Source organism: Canis aureus, chromosome 5 (genome assembly GCF_053574225.1).
Source record: "Canis aureus isolate CA01 chromosome 5, VMU_Caureus_v.1.0, whole genome shotgun sequence".
In the NCBI taxonomy this organism is placed as follows: domain Eukaryota; kingdom Metazoa; phylum Chordata; class Mammalia; order Carnivora; family Canidae; genus Canis; species Canis aureus.
The window spans coordinates 58,865,795-58,880,343 of NC_135615.1; the positions used below are offsets into that span (position 1 = coordinate 58,865,795).

Sequence of the window (14,549 nt, forward strand, 5' to 3'; positions counted from 1 at the left end):
ATTCAATTGGGAGTGGAGAATATGCTTTATACGATTTTAGTCTCTTGAAATTTATGGAGACTTATTGTATGGCCTAATTGTGGTGTATCCTGGAGGATTTCCCATGTGCCCTTGAAAAGGATGTGTAGTCTGCTGTTGGGTAGAGTGTCCTGTATATGTTTGTTAGGATTAGTTGGTTTTATACTGTTGTTGAAGTCTTCTATTCCTTGTTTAACTGCTCTGTGGTTCTGTTATTTTTTTAAAGTTGAGATATACTTGACATTGTGTTAGTTTGTGTATGTGTTGATTTGATACATTTATATATTGCAATATACAATTATTACAATAATGTTAGCTAACACCTCTGTCACATTATGTAACTATCATTTCTTTTTTGTGGTAGGTACAATTCTTGTCTCTTAGCAACTTTGACTTGTATAATACAGTATTGCTGACTATCAATTATTGAAAGTAGGGTATAGAAGCCTCCAACTATTTTTGAGTTGTCTATTTCTCCCTTCAGTTTTCCCTTCATGTGTTTGGGGGCTCTGTTTTTAAAGGTATGTATGCTTATGATTATTACATGTCTTCCTGTAAGAAGGATTGGCTTTTTTTGTTAGTATTAAATGCTTTTCTTAGTTCCTGTTAATTTCTTTCTTAATGGCTATATTTTGTTTGGTATTAGTGGAGCCATTGTAGTTCTCTTTTTGTAAATGTTTGCATGGTATCTTCTTTCATCTTTTACCTTCAAGTTACAGGACAACATATAGTTGGATAATTTTTTTAAAATCCATTTTGACCATTTCTTTTAACTGGAGTATTTAATCTATTAATATTTAATGTGATTACTGATAATTTATTCATGTCACTATTTTTCTATATATTTTATGTCAGTTTTTTTCTTTCATTCCTCTGTTACTGCCTCCTTTACTGTTAAGTAGATATCTTGTAGTGTGTCATCTTAAGTCTCTTATTTCCTTGAATATATGCTTTTGAGGTTTTTAAAAAAAATTAAAAAAAAATTTTTTTTTTACTTAGTAGTTACCTGGTATTAAAATTAACATTTTAACATAAAACAACCTAGTTCTGTTTAATTCCAACTGAATTTCAGTAGAATGCAAAAATTTACTCAATTAGGTTCCCTTTCTCCTTCATTGGCTGCTGTTAGATTACACCTCTGTATGTTGTGTGTCTATCAAAAAATGTATAATTATCTTGTACAGTAAATGTCCTTTAAGTAGGAGCTAGGTCTGTGGCAAGCTGTGGACACTGGTCTCTGTTCTGCAAGATGGGTTTGTTAAAGTTGTCAAGAATAAGGCTTATCTCAAGAGATACCAAGTGAAATTTAGAAGACAAGAGGGTAAAACTGATTATTATGCTTAAAAAGTCTTGGTAATTAGGATAAAAATAAGAACAGCACATCCAAATATAGGATGATAGTTCACATAACAGATATCATTTGTCAGATTGTTTATGCTGGTATAGGAGGAGATACGATACTTTCTGCAGCTTATACTTACGAATACCAAAGTATAGTGTGAAGTTTAACTTGACAAATTATGCTGCAGCATATTCTACTGGTCGGCTGCTGGCCTACAGACTTATTATTATTAGTAGGTTTGGATTGGACAGCATCTATGAAGGCCAAGTGGAGATGACTGAAGATGAATACAATGTGGAAAGCATTGATGGTCAGCCTGGTACCTTCACCTGCTATTTGGATGCAGGGTTGGCCAGAACTACTACTGGAAATGAAGTTTTTGGGATCCTCATGGGAGCTGCAGATAGAGGCTTTCTTGTCTGTCCCTCATAGTACCAAACAGTTCCCTGCTTATAACATAGAAAGCAGGGAATTCAATGCTAAGTACATCAGAAGCACATTATGGGTCAGAATGTTGCAGGTTATATGTATTATCTAATGGAAGAAGAGGAAGATGCTTACATGAAACAATTCTCCGCTCTCATGGCTGGGTCAGCTGATGGAGCATGTGACTCTTGATCTTGGGGTAGTGAGTTCAAGCCCCATGTTAAGTGTGGAGATTACTTAAAAATAAAATCTTTAAAAAAACCCAAACCATTCTCTAAATATATAAAGAACAAAGTAACTCTAAACATGGTGGAGGGGATGTATAAGAAAGCTCACAGTGCTATATGAGAGAATTGAATCTATGAGAAGAAGCTTAAGAAAGAAGTTAAAAAGAAGAAATGGAACTGTCCCAAAATGTGTCTCGCTCTGAAGAAAGCTGAGGTAGCCTAGAAGAACACAAGCTTTTGTAGATTTTAGGAAGTGGCCACTGAGAACTAATAAACTATAATTTCTATGAAGATTTTTTGGCTAAAGACCGTAATAAACTTATTCACCAAGCCAAAAAAGAAAGAACAAGTAGGAGATTTAAAAAAAAGATTATAAACAAAAAAACCCACACTTCTGTACTATGTTTTTATATTAATCTATATTACTTTACTGATGCTCTTATTTTTTTCATATTGATTCAGGGTACTGTGCGGTGTCCTTCATTTCAGTTATGGATCCCCTTTATTTTATTTCTTGTTAGGGTGGGTCTTTTTTAAGAATGAATTTCCTCAGCTTTGGTTTATCTAGGAATGTCTTGGTTTCTTCTTTGTTTTTGGAGGTCAGTTTTGTAAAATAGGGTTCCAGATTGACTCTGCTTTTCCTTCAGCTTTTTGACTATGCAATTCCACTGCTTTCCGGAGTCCATAGTTTCTGATAAGACATCAGCTGTTAAATTTTTTTAAGGCTCCTTTGTGTGCACTGAGTTTCCTCCTTGCTGTTAAGCTACTCTCACGGTCTTTTTTTAATTCAGCAGTTTGATTATATGGTTTCCAGGTTTGGACTTGTGTTTATATTACTTGGAGTTGTGGAGCTTCTTGGGTGTGTAGTGTAATGGTTTTCATCAAATTCAGGAAGTTTTCAGCTGTTATTTCAATAGATTTGAAGTTACTTCAACAAATATTTTCTTTTTTTTTTTTTTTTTTAATTTTTATTTATTTATGATAGTCACAGAGAGAGAGAGAGAGAGGCACAGAGACACAGGCAGAGGGAGAAGCAGGCTCCATGCACCGGGAGCCCGACGTGGGACTCGATCCTGAGTCTCCAGGATCGCACCCTGGGCCAAAGGCAGGCGCCAAACCGCTGCGCCACCCAGGGATCCCAACAAATATTTTCTTCTCCCTTTCCATCTCATCTCTTCTGGGACTCCCATTATATATATGTTGGTACATTTGGTAGTGTTCCACCTGTCTCTATGTCCTATTCTCTCCCTCCCTTCTTTTTACTTTCAGTTTTCAGGCTAGATAATTTTAGTTATCTTCAAGTTCATAGATTCTCTTTTGGCTTGCATGAATCTGTCCTTGGGAACTTGTAATGAAGTTTTCAATTACTATATTTTCAATTTTATTCATTTTTTCTATATTTTTCAACTTTAAAGGAAATAATTCTTTTTTTTTTTTTTTTAAGATTTTATTTATTTATTCATGAGAGACCCACACACACAGAGGCAGAGACACACGCAGAGGGAGAAGCAGGCTGCCTGTGGGAGCCTGATGCAGGACTCGATCCCAGGACTCCAGGGTCATGCCCTGGGCCGAAGGCAGGCACCAAACTGCTGAGCCACCCAGGGATCCTCAAAGGAAATAATTCTTAAGGTTTATTTATTCAAGCCATTTCTACATCTACATGTGAGACTCAAACTCAGGACCCTGAGATGAGGAGTCTTATAACAACCAGCCAAATGCCTTAGGAAATAATTTCTATTGACATCCTCTACTTTGAGGAACTTTTTTTTTTTTTTTTTTTTTTTTAAGATTTATTTACTTCATGGAGAGTGAGAAAGCATGCTCATTTGGAGTCAGTGGCAAAGGGATGGGGGAGAGAGAGAGAAAATCCCAAGCCTTGAGATCACCACCCCAGCCAAAACCAAGAGTCACATGCCCAACTGGCTGAGTCATCCATCTCTGTGCACCCCTCCGCCACCTATAAGGATTTTTTTTTTTTTTTTTTTAAAGCAATCTCTACGCCCAATTTGGGGCTGAAATTCAAAACCCTGAGATCAAGAGTTCTGTGCTCTACCAACTGAGCCATCTGGTCATCCTTTGAGGGGCATCTTTTAAATTTTTTCTTGTAGTTCTTTTAACCTGTTTTTCTTTAGTTCTTGGAACATATTTAAAATACCTGATTTAAAGTCTTTGTCTACTAAGTCCAACATGTCTTTTTCTCAGGACAGTTTTTGTTGATAGCATTTTATTGCAGTGCACAGGCTGTGTTTTGTTGTGTTTTTTGCATATATTGTAATTTGTGGTTGAAAACTGGTAATTTTAAATAATGTGGCAGTTCTTGAAATCAGGTTCTCCCCCTTCACCTGGATTTTTTTGTTTTGTTACTTTTATTCTTTTGTTTAGCGACTTTTCTGAATTATTTCTGTGGTGTCCATATTCTTTTTTGGTCATGTTTGGGCACTGATGTCTATGTTTGGGTAACCTTGTGGTGAGTTAAGATTGGGTGATTTTCTTAAATGTCAGAATCAGTAAGTTACTCTTCACCTTATGGTTTTGTGTGCATATTGGGGCACATCTTAACACTAAGCCAGTCACTTAACAATTCCTTGTTAGCCTTTACTTCATAGAGCATGAAGGTCAATTTGAGGCGAGAGCTTGTTCCTTTTCAGGTCTTTTGTGGGGCTATCACAGATTTAGGTATTAGCAATGTTCTACACATATCTGAGGACTAATTGATTCTCTGGGAAAATGAGAGTTTTTCCAAGTTTTCCTTTTAAACTTTTTGATTAACCTGTTGTTTGCTCAAACTGTTATCTTCCACCCCAGGCAGCCAGAAAATTAAAAGACAGTCATCAACAAATACCTCAGGAGGAGAAGGCTGTTTGCACTTGACCAGCTCTTAGGTCAGATAAAGATAAGGGTGCCATTGTAGTCCAAAGGGAATCCTTTTGTGAAATAATGACAGTTATCGCAGAATGAGGCTTTGAATATGCCTCAAACCAGTCCTGAAACCCTGTCCTGTGACTGTCCTGCCACTGGTTTTCTCTGTGATTGTGGGCTATTAATTTTCAAGGCTGCTGTGCAGCTGGAGAAGGGGGCATGGGAATAAAGCAAATTGAGATGCCAGAAAGCTTTCTTTTATTACTAAGATCTAGTCTTCCTGAAATAAAAATTTCTGGATTATTGTAAGCCTTTAGTCTCCAGAGTTCTGATAAAGTGGATTCTGATAGTTTTTGCCACTTTTCTAGTTGCTTTTTATGGAGGAAAGAATATTGGAGGGTTTTTTTTGTTTTTGTTTTTTTGTTTTTTTTTTTTTACTCCACCATTTTTTCTTATGTGCTCTGTATTATTTTTTTGTAAGTTCCGAACCATATTAAACACCTGTGAGTCTGCTGTGCAGCTTAAACTATAACATTTTTTGGAGCTCACTTTGTCGTCTTCTCCATTCCTGTTTTCTAAACCTCTCCCATGTAGATCTTGAATTTTATTTTGCTTTTCTGTGCTTTTAAGAAAATTTACGCATATATATCCCTAACACAGTGCTCTCAGCCAAGGAGTATGTTGCTCCCTCAAAGTCATTTGATATTGTTATTGTTATAATCAGAGAGACACGTCCTTTTGGCATCTAGCAGATAAAATACAGGGTTGCTGCTAAACATTTTATAATGCACAGTAGAGCCTCCCACACTTGGATATTTCTTTGTTGTCAAGTCCAGAGTGCTAATAGTGCAACCATTGAGAAACACTGCTTTATATTCTTAATATTCTAAAATATAAAGTTTTAGAATTTTGCCTTTCACATTTATATATTATAATCCACCTGGAATTAAATATTGGAAAATTTAAGAGCATATTGAAATTGGGAAAATTATTTTTTTATCTTTGAGAAGGTAATTTACCTAACTCTAGGTTTCAGTTTCTTTTGTTGATGTATCAGAAAAACCTATCTTCTTGAGAAATTTAATGAAATAATGCATGTAAAATGCCAAAGAAGGAAAGTTCTTCCAGTTAATATGTATAGAAGTAATTATGATGGAGTTAAACTTCAGTGGATGATAAAAGTTGTGAAAGAATGAGGATCAGGACAAGCACCCGATTTTGGAGGGTCTCCCCACAAATTACTTAATAATGTTATTATTAAGGGGAGCGTTGTAACAATTCAGTGGAGAAACCTGACAATTTAGTGGTCAAAGTGATCACCAGCTGTCTTGTGCCTCCTAATAAAACACACTAAAGGGGTACCTGGCTGGCTTAGAAGAGCATGTGACTCTTGTTCTTGGGGTGTAGTGAGTTTAAGCCCCATGTTGGGTGTAGAGGTTACTTAAAACAATGCACTGAGAAGAATATGATATAACTTATGTGGTAGTCCTGCCATAAATGCATCTAAAATCTAAGGTATCAGACAAACTCAAGCCAAGGGATATTGTATACAATATCTATTTAAAAAAAAATCAAGTTCAAGAAAGACAAATCATAGCTGATGAATTTCTCCATTTAAAGAAACTAAAGAGGTGACAACTCAATGTAGTAGATTGGATCCTGATCCAGGGGAAAAATATCAGTGAAGTACATTGTGGGAATAATTGATGTAATTTGAATATGGCCTATTTTATCAGTTATAAACTTCCTGGTGTTTATTGTTCTACGTGGTTATATAAGAAAATGTCCATGTTCTTAGAAAAACATAGTACAGTATTTAGGGGCAAAAGATAATGTCATCACAAACTTTTTGGAGGAGAGTGTAGAAAGAATGGCTAAACAAATTGGACAAAATGTATCTAATTAGTGAGTAAAGCATTTATGAGAGTTCCTAATGATATTCTAGCCTCCTATTAGTTTGAAACTGTCTAAGAAAGTTCTTTCACAAAGTTGAAAGTTTTTTCAAATAGTAAAAAATACTTTAACCATAGTTGATGAATTTAAGATACCCAGTATATTAAATTAATATTTTAACACCTGAAATGATTCCTATCATTAGTGACATCTTGATAGTTAAAATTAGCTAATCATTTCCTTTTTGTGTAATACATAAAATAATGTGTCTTAAAATTGTAGGCATTTTGTTTTCAGTGCAGCATAATGATTATTATTTACTACTAGAAGTCATTAACTCATGGCATAGGTATTTTTGCAATGGTTTCTTTTTTTTTTAATATTTTTTATTTATTTGTTCATGAGAGACACACAGAGAGAGGCAGAGACATAGGCAGAGGGAGAAGCAGGCTCCCTGTGGGGAGCCTGATGCAGGACTTGATCCCAGGACCCCAGGATTCCAGGACCCCAGGATCACGACCTGAGCCAAAGGCAGATGCTCAACCACTGAGCCACCAGGCATCCTGGAATGGTTTCTTTTTTAATTAAAAGGGTTCTTTGTGGCTCTTACCCCCGTCTTCCTCTATAGGTAATAATTTTCATTTATATTGATGTTATCTTTGCATTTTAAAAAATATTTATTTGTATGTTTCTCTCTTATAGGAAAGGCAGTATATTATATACTATTGCAATATGCTTTCATTTGATCATATATCCTAGAGTTCACTCCATAGAATTAGAGAGCTTCCTTGTTCCTTTAATTACTGCATAGTACTCCATTGAATAGATGCTTATGCTTTAGTAAACTAGTCTCCTTGGTGAGATTTCTGATTGTTTTTGCTATGTATCATCAATAGTGTTGCAGTAAATAATATGTTGTATCCATTGTCTTTGCCAGTATATATTTGGGATCATAAGAAGTAGAGCTGTTGGGTTAAATGCATGTATAATTTTGTTAGGGTGCTGCAAAATTTCCCTCCATAGGAAGTTTTCCATTTTATATAACTACCAGTAGTGATGAAAATATCTGTTTCCCCGTAGCCTTGCTGATGGAGTATTTGCTAATCTGAAAGATGAAACTCATATGTCCATGAAGTTTTAATTGTAGGAGAGTGGGTATTTTGAACCTAGATACATAGAGGCTAGAGAGAGCTACTCACATTTTTCCTATTTGAACTGTGTTTGCAGCATCTTTTGGAAATTAACAGTTTTAATTTTTATTACTAAGGTAAATAAGTAGACTCACACCTTTAGTACTTGGCATGTGCTTCTTCTTTTCCATGTTATGTTAATATTTTTCTTCCTTGCGTTCTTTAATGGGTGAAAAAAATAACTCCTTGTTCATTTAAATTTGTAATCTATATTGGAGTCACTGTGTCTTTCATATTGGCACAAGAAAGAATTTTTTTTTTTTACAAGCAAGAATTTTGTAGATTTTGCTGTAGTGATTTAATGTACAGTTTTTTTCCCCCTAAACTTGAAACCGCGTTGTTCTCTTGAGTGACTACTTTTTATCTCTTGATGCCCAATAGTTAGATTCTGAATTTAGGAGGGAAGATTTAAGATGGTATCAAGTTTGTTAGGGTTGAGGAGTACAAGGGATTTCTACAGTTTTATGAAGCAATAACACCTTAAGAAAGGAAGGTGAGTTTTTCACTAAATAAACATTTATCCTACTTGATGTTTTAGAAGTCAATTCTTTACGTGCTTGTCAAGTGTAGTGACTATGCATGTGGTATTTTTATCTATACTTAAGTAAATGTGTTGTCTTCAACTATGAGAAAATAGTATTGAAATTTCTTCTCTGTTTGGTATGTTGAGGTGTAGGCATAAGTTTTGAAAACTTGGTTGAGGATATGTAATGTTTCTTACAGTGTTTTAAAATATGTTTGTTGTACCATATACAAAGTTTAGTTTCAGAGGTATAAATTAGGTCTCTTCAAGATCGAGCCAGGGCTCAGAAAATCCTTTTGATTAGTGATAGTTGCAAAGACATGGAGTATGGTGGAAATTTAGCTATATGTTTTAGCAGGTTTTCTTTATTAGAAAATTAGGTTTGGAGGATACCTGGGTGGCTCAGCAGTTGAGCGTCTGCCTTTGTCTCAGGAGGACGTGGGATCGAGCCCCGCAGCAGGCTCCTTGCAGGGAGCCTGCTTCTCCCTTTGCCTGTGTCTCTGCTTCTCTCTGTGTGTCTCATACATACATACATAAATAAAATCCTAAAAAAGAAAGTTAGGTTTGGGGTACCTGTTCTGTTGGGTAAGCATCTGACTCTTGATCTCAGCTCAGGACTTGATCTCAGAGTTGTGAGTTCAAGTCCCACATTGGGCTCCAGGTTGGGCATAGAGCCTACTTAAAAAAAAAAAAAAATCAGATTTGTTTATTTAGGTGTTCTGAGGAATAGAAAGTGACACTTTTCACTTTTCTTCTGTCTTTAGGAGTGTTTCTCAGGAGTTATCAGAAACCATTCTCACCATGGTAGCCAATTGCAGTAATGTTATGAACAAGGCCAGACAGCCACCACCTGGAGTTATGCCAAAAGGACGCCCTCCTAGTGCTAGCAGCTTAGATGCCATTTCTCCTGTTCAGGTAAATGAGTGCTACAACTGATACATCTGCATTTGTTCATAGACTTGGAATAGAATAAACTTCTACATCATTAGTAATCTCTCAAAGGAAAATTTGTCTAAATTTATTATCTTATAGATACCTGCATGTCTAGCATCCACTACTACATTTTAAAGGAGATCCATAAATAGGCATTGTAGTTGAGGATAGACTTTAATAATTAAATAGAACATAACTCTGAGAGGAAAGATGCAAAACAGTTTATTTAGGTAAATGGTAAGGGCTTTTTAAAATAAGAATAACGTAGACTCGAGAAATAAGCACTGCCTTTGAACCTGATGTGTCTTGTTTGTAGCTTCACGGGCCAAGCAACAGTGCTAGAGCATAAGGACTTGTTATAACTGGGGCTCTTCAGCTCTCAACTGAACTGCTCTTTTAAAAACAAGGTACATTTAAGTTACTCCCTGACACCAACCACCCCCCTTCTCTCTGGGAGCAACATATTCTACTTCTGTTTTCATCTGCATTGATTGGCAGATTGGGGTTTAAGAAAAAAAAAAAAAGAACATTTAGTGATTCCGCAGGGGCCACTTTATATAAAAGGCATTTTGTTTACCATTTTCTGTGTCATGAAGGTTTGAAAAGAATGCCACAAACTAAGAAACTTGAAAGTTCAGTTATTAGATATTTTAAAAGATCTTTTGGTAAATAGCATACCTTGTTTTTTGTTTGTTTTAAATTAGAGCTGATCTCCAACCCTCAAGATCTTCACATTTTGAGTAGATTTATTTGTTTTGACTGAAAGATTTATTTCTAATTGCTAAACTTTTATTATGTTGAAAATTAAATAACATAGTTTCTTTCTGTTGTAAAGGGGTTTACTGGAAAATTTAAAGACCTTATTTAACAATTGTCCTGTGTCACTATTAAGTGCTTAGTGCTATGGCCTCAGGGCAATTCTTTTAAATGTTACTAACTGTTATTCATGAAGTTTTGTATTCCTCATATTATGGCTCTGGTCCTTTGGCAGAGGCTAACTCTTTAAACCTACTGTCATACAGTAAGAAAAACAACTAGCACAGTTGACTTGATTTGAGGATTTAGGTATCATCATGATTGCTCGGGGTTTTGCAGTTTTATATGAAGAGCTAAAGATTTCTTTACCTGTGTCATATGTCTGTATGTTCTTGAAGTATGTTTAATACATTTTTATAATGTTTTTCTTTAGATTGACCCTCTTGCTGGAATGGCATCTCTTAGTATAGGTGGTTCAGCTGCCCCTCACACCCAGAGTATGCAGGGTTTTCCTCCAAATTTGGGTTCTGCATTCAGTACCCCTCAGTCACCAGCAAAAGCATTTCCACCCCTTTCAACCCCAAATCAGACAACTGCATTCAGTGCTATTGGAGGAATTTCGTCACAGCTTCCAGGTAAGGGGGGAGGGGAGGTAGTGGTGGCTGATGAGAGTGCAGATTATTTGTAAATCTCACTTCACTTTAGTGTGTGGTAAAGTGTTTGGAATCAATTTGATAATGAAAGCTGTTTAAATTATAAAGGCTGTTTCAATCTTCAAAGCTGGGAAGAGAAAACTATACTATGATAATATTTAAATTGTAAGGATTCTGTATTACCAAATGATAGTATAGACAGTAACAACTATTAATCACACTCTGAAAGATGGGGGTTTAGCTAAAGAATTCATAGCTTTATGAATCATTCAAGGTTGGTATAATAAAGGTAGAAAATATTTCACATATCTGATTGAGGTATATGTTCTGCTTCATTGCACCTCACCTACCTTGAAAATGATAGTAAAACCCTAAAACTTTTTCAGTTACTGCAAGTATTTTGGCTTTGAACTTTATATTGAAGTGAAGATTACATTTTTTCTCTTCTCCTTTACCCATTTGTTTCTCCTAAGCTCTCTGCATCTTTTATCTTCAGAGTGTAAGTTTTAGTTTTAGTGTACAAAAATTTAAGGACTGAAAATGTATGACTGTAACCTAATTAACAATGCTGCTATATGGTTTTAGCCCTGATTGTTGATTTATTTAAGTCAAAGCTAACTTCCTTCATAAGGAAGGAAATAACTTCTTAGCATAGTTCTAATTATTATGAATTCTGTTTGCCAGAGTTGAGAGGAATAAGAAAGTCCCGGCTCATGCCACCTGGAAGATAGTATGAAATTCTTTAGAAAAGCAAATCAGTTCCTTTTATTTTGACTCCCTTATTTGTCATATCACATGAGAATATACAGTTAAAGATTTGCATTATAATCTTATTAAGAAAGTAGACTCATGAATAATTCTAAATGCTGATGACATTTTAGGGATTGTCCATTTTTATCTACTTTTATTAATTTAGATTCTCTATAAAATAGACGTTCTAAGGGAATTTACAAAGATCACTCTTTCAAATGAGATACTGTATCTGTGATGTAAGTGAAGTCAAGAATATGAGTAATGATAAGACTTCTGGCTGCTTTCCTTCTTTCTAGTAGGTGGTCTTGGCACAGGCAGCCTGACTGGTATAGGAACTGGGGCTCTCGGACTCCCTGCAGTGAATAACGATCCTTTTGTACAGAGGAAACTGGGCACCTCTGGATTGAACCAGCCTACATTCCAGCAGAGTAAGATGAAACCTTGTAAGTGGTAGTGTTGTCTGTGATTGTGAAGTGTGACTGATGCACATAAAGCTCTTTAGATTTCCAATTTGTTGCCACTAGAGTTATGTGGACTTAATAAACATTGACTTATTCTTAACTTAAAAATATTGACTTATCCTAATATATTGTTACTAGGGCCATATGTTGATGTGCCTCCTGGATCAGTAGGAATTACTTTTTACAAACTTTGAGTTACTAAAATGAATTAAGGTATCATTCCACCTTTGATCTGGATTGTTAGAAAAGTATGACGGTTAGTAAGAGGTAGCATCTTTTAGGGGCATTACTCTAAAAGTAAGAAATACTGTAAAAAGTCACTTTTAGGAATTTAAATGTATGTATATAAATTTTATACTTGCCCTAAAATTGTGTTGGTGGTGGTTTTTGTTTTTGTTTTTAACAATACAGGAGCAGCCATGAGAATTTCAGATTTCTGTTTCAGCCTGGCAGTTTATAAAGCAATTTATTTTAAGGTTAAAGCTTTTATGATATGTCTAGCCTTATATTTAATAAATATTGCCATATAACATGTATGATGTAACTTGGAAAACAGTTTTTAATGTAAGTTAACTCTCAAAGTCAGAAGTCCTCTTTGTAAATACATAAGTGTGATTTACTTACAAATACCCGTGTTTTTGGGACAAAATACTCATTATACAGGATTTGAAAGTATACCAGTTGACTTGAAAATGTTAGTGTGAAAGGCTTGTCTGAATGTTATGTTCTGTAGCATGCTTTGTGTTTTATATCAGTGTGTCATGCACATGCATTGGTAATTCTTACATGTTAGATGTTTTTATTATAAAGTAGTGAAGACTTGTTCATGGCAAGTGAGGTTAAGGGTAAGTGCATTGTGAATTTGAATGTAGTGAGCTTTCATGGTTAAAGCCTGATGAAGAAATAATAAGAACTATAGTCACAAGACAATTTTGATAAAATCTTTTATATGTACCTAAAATACTTGAATATTGATCCATGGCCACTTAATAATTTCTTCATTTTCTTCATTTTTTCCCTTAAAATTAAAATCGTATTGTTCTCTTTGGCTATCCTGTGTGTTTTATGGGCGACTGGGGAATAAGTTGAAATGCCCACTGGTTGCCTTTCTGTTCTAACAGCGGACTTGTCTCAGGTGTGGCCAGAGGCAAATCAGCACTTTAGTAAAGAGATAGATGATGAAGCAAACAGCTATTTTCAGAGAATATATAATCACCCACCACATCCAACTATGTCTGTTGATGAGGTAAGTGTCTAGGGTATTCTAATACTTTATGTAAATGTGAAAGTAAATATCTCTTTCGAAGTTTTTAGAAATTCAGTTCCGAATGTTCTCCTATATCTATGTACCCTTTGAAATCTTAACATTCATCTCAGGCTCAGTGTATTGTTAAATATTTTGCTTAACAATTCTTTTTTTAAAGATTTTTTTCAAGTGTGTTTATTCTTTATAGTAATCTTTACACCTAATGTGGAGCTTGAATGCACGACCCCAAGATGAAGAGATGCTTGCTCTTCTAAATGAGCCAGCCAGCCTCCTCCAACCTTAAAGATTTTGTTTTTAAAAGTATATTCTTTTTAACAATTCTTTGAAGAATATGTAAGGAATGCTTTCCATAATAGTTTTCTTTATGCGTGTTTTGTTTTTGTCTTGCCTTTTCTAGGTATTAGAAATGTTACAGAGGTTTAAAGATTCTACCATAAAGAGGGAACGAGAAGTCTTTAACTGTATGCTGAGGAACTTATTTGAAGAATATCGATTTTTCCCCCAGTACCCTGATAAAGAGTTACATATAACAGCCTGCCTGTTTGGTGGGATAATTGAAAAAGGACTGGTCACTTACATGGCATTAGGTCTTGCCCTGCGATACGTTCTTGAAGCCTTACGCAAGCCTTTTGGTTCCAAAATGTATTATTTTGGGATTGCTGCACTAGATAGATTTAAAAATAGGTGAGTGAATAGGTTTTCTATGAAGCATCTCTCTCTCTCTCTCTCTCTTTTTTTTAATTAATTAATTTATTTTAGAGAGAGCATATGCCAGAGTGGGAGGGGCGGAAGGAGAGAGCATCTCAAGCAGATTCCACACTAAGCAGAGAGCCCAACTTGGGGCTTGATCTCACCACCTCAAGATCCTGACCTAAGCCAAAACCAATGTCAGGTGCTTAAACTACTGTGCCACCCAGGCACCCCTGAAGCATCTCTTTTTTAATATAATAAAAAATAATAACTATCATTTATCAACTAGTTCTTGTTATGCCTTATTATTATATGTATTTTAACAACTGTATGAAGTAAAAGAGGAGGAATTGAAAAAATTTCTTTATAATTACCAAAGAAGTGGTAGGAAAAGTATAAACTAAAATAGTTCTTTTGTTACTGTTTATTGAAATATACTTTAGATACAGTGAAAGTCACCATTTTAGCTTTTAGTTCTTTGAGTTTTGGCAAAATTTACACAGTTATGTGGCCTCCACTATCGTAATGAAGATACTGTATATTTTTGTCATTCCC

General features: G+C 35.2%; 1 protein-coding gene, 1 non-coding gene and 1 pseudogene across 8 annotated transcripts in view; all 3 read left to right on the forward strand.

Moving 5' to 3' along the window:
* CNOT1 (CCR4-NOT transcription complex subunit 1) overlaps nucleotides 1-14,549 on the forward strand; it is a 100,737-nt gene that overhangs the window by 54,079 nt on the left and 32,109 nt on the right. For 3 of the 7 annotated variants that reach the window (XM_077898230.1, XM_077898223.1, XM_077898226.1), the window contains exons 17-21: nucleotides 9,246-9,396; nucleotides 10,604-10,805; nucleotides 11,873-12,019; nucleotides 13,159-13,283; nucleotides 13,702-13,988. In XM_077898230.1, coding sequence (XP_077754356.1) covers nucleotides 9,246-9,396; nucleotides 10,604-10,805; nucleotides 11,873-12,019; nucleotides 13,159-13,283; nucleotides 13,702-13,988 — 912 coding nt within the window. The remainder of the gene's footprint in view (nucleotides 1-9,245; nucleotides 9,397-10,603; nucleotides 10,806-11,872; nucleotides 12,020-13,158; nucleotides 13,284-13,701; nucleotides 13,989-14,549) is intronic. The other 4 variants (XM_077898225.1, XM_077898229.1, XM_077898224.1 and 1 more) reach the window with 2 other exon arrangements.
* On the forward strand, nucleotides 542-6,505 carry LOC144313273 (large ribosomal subunit protein uL18-like; annotated as a pseudogene).
* On the forward strand, nucleotides 9,694-9,829 carry LOC144315024 (small nucleolar RNA SNORA50). The gene has a single exon (XR_013380841.1). It is a non-coding gene; the product is annotated as a small nucleolar RNA SNORA50 (small nucleolar RNA).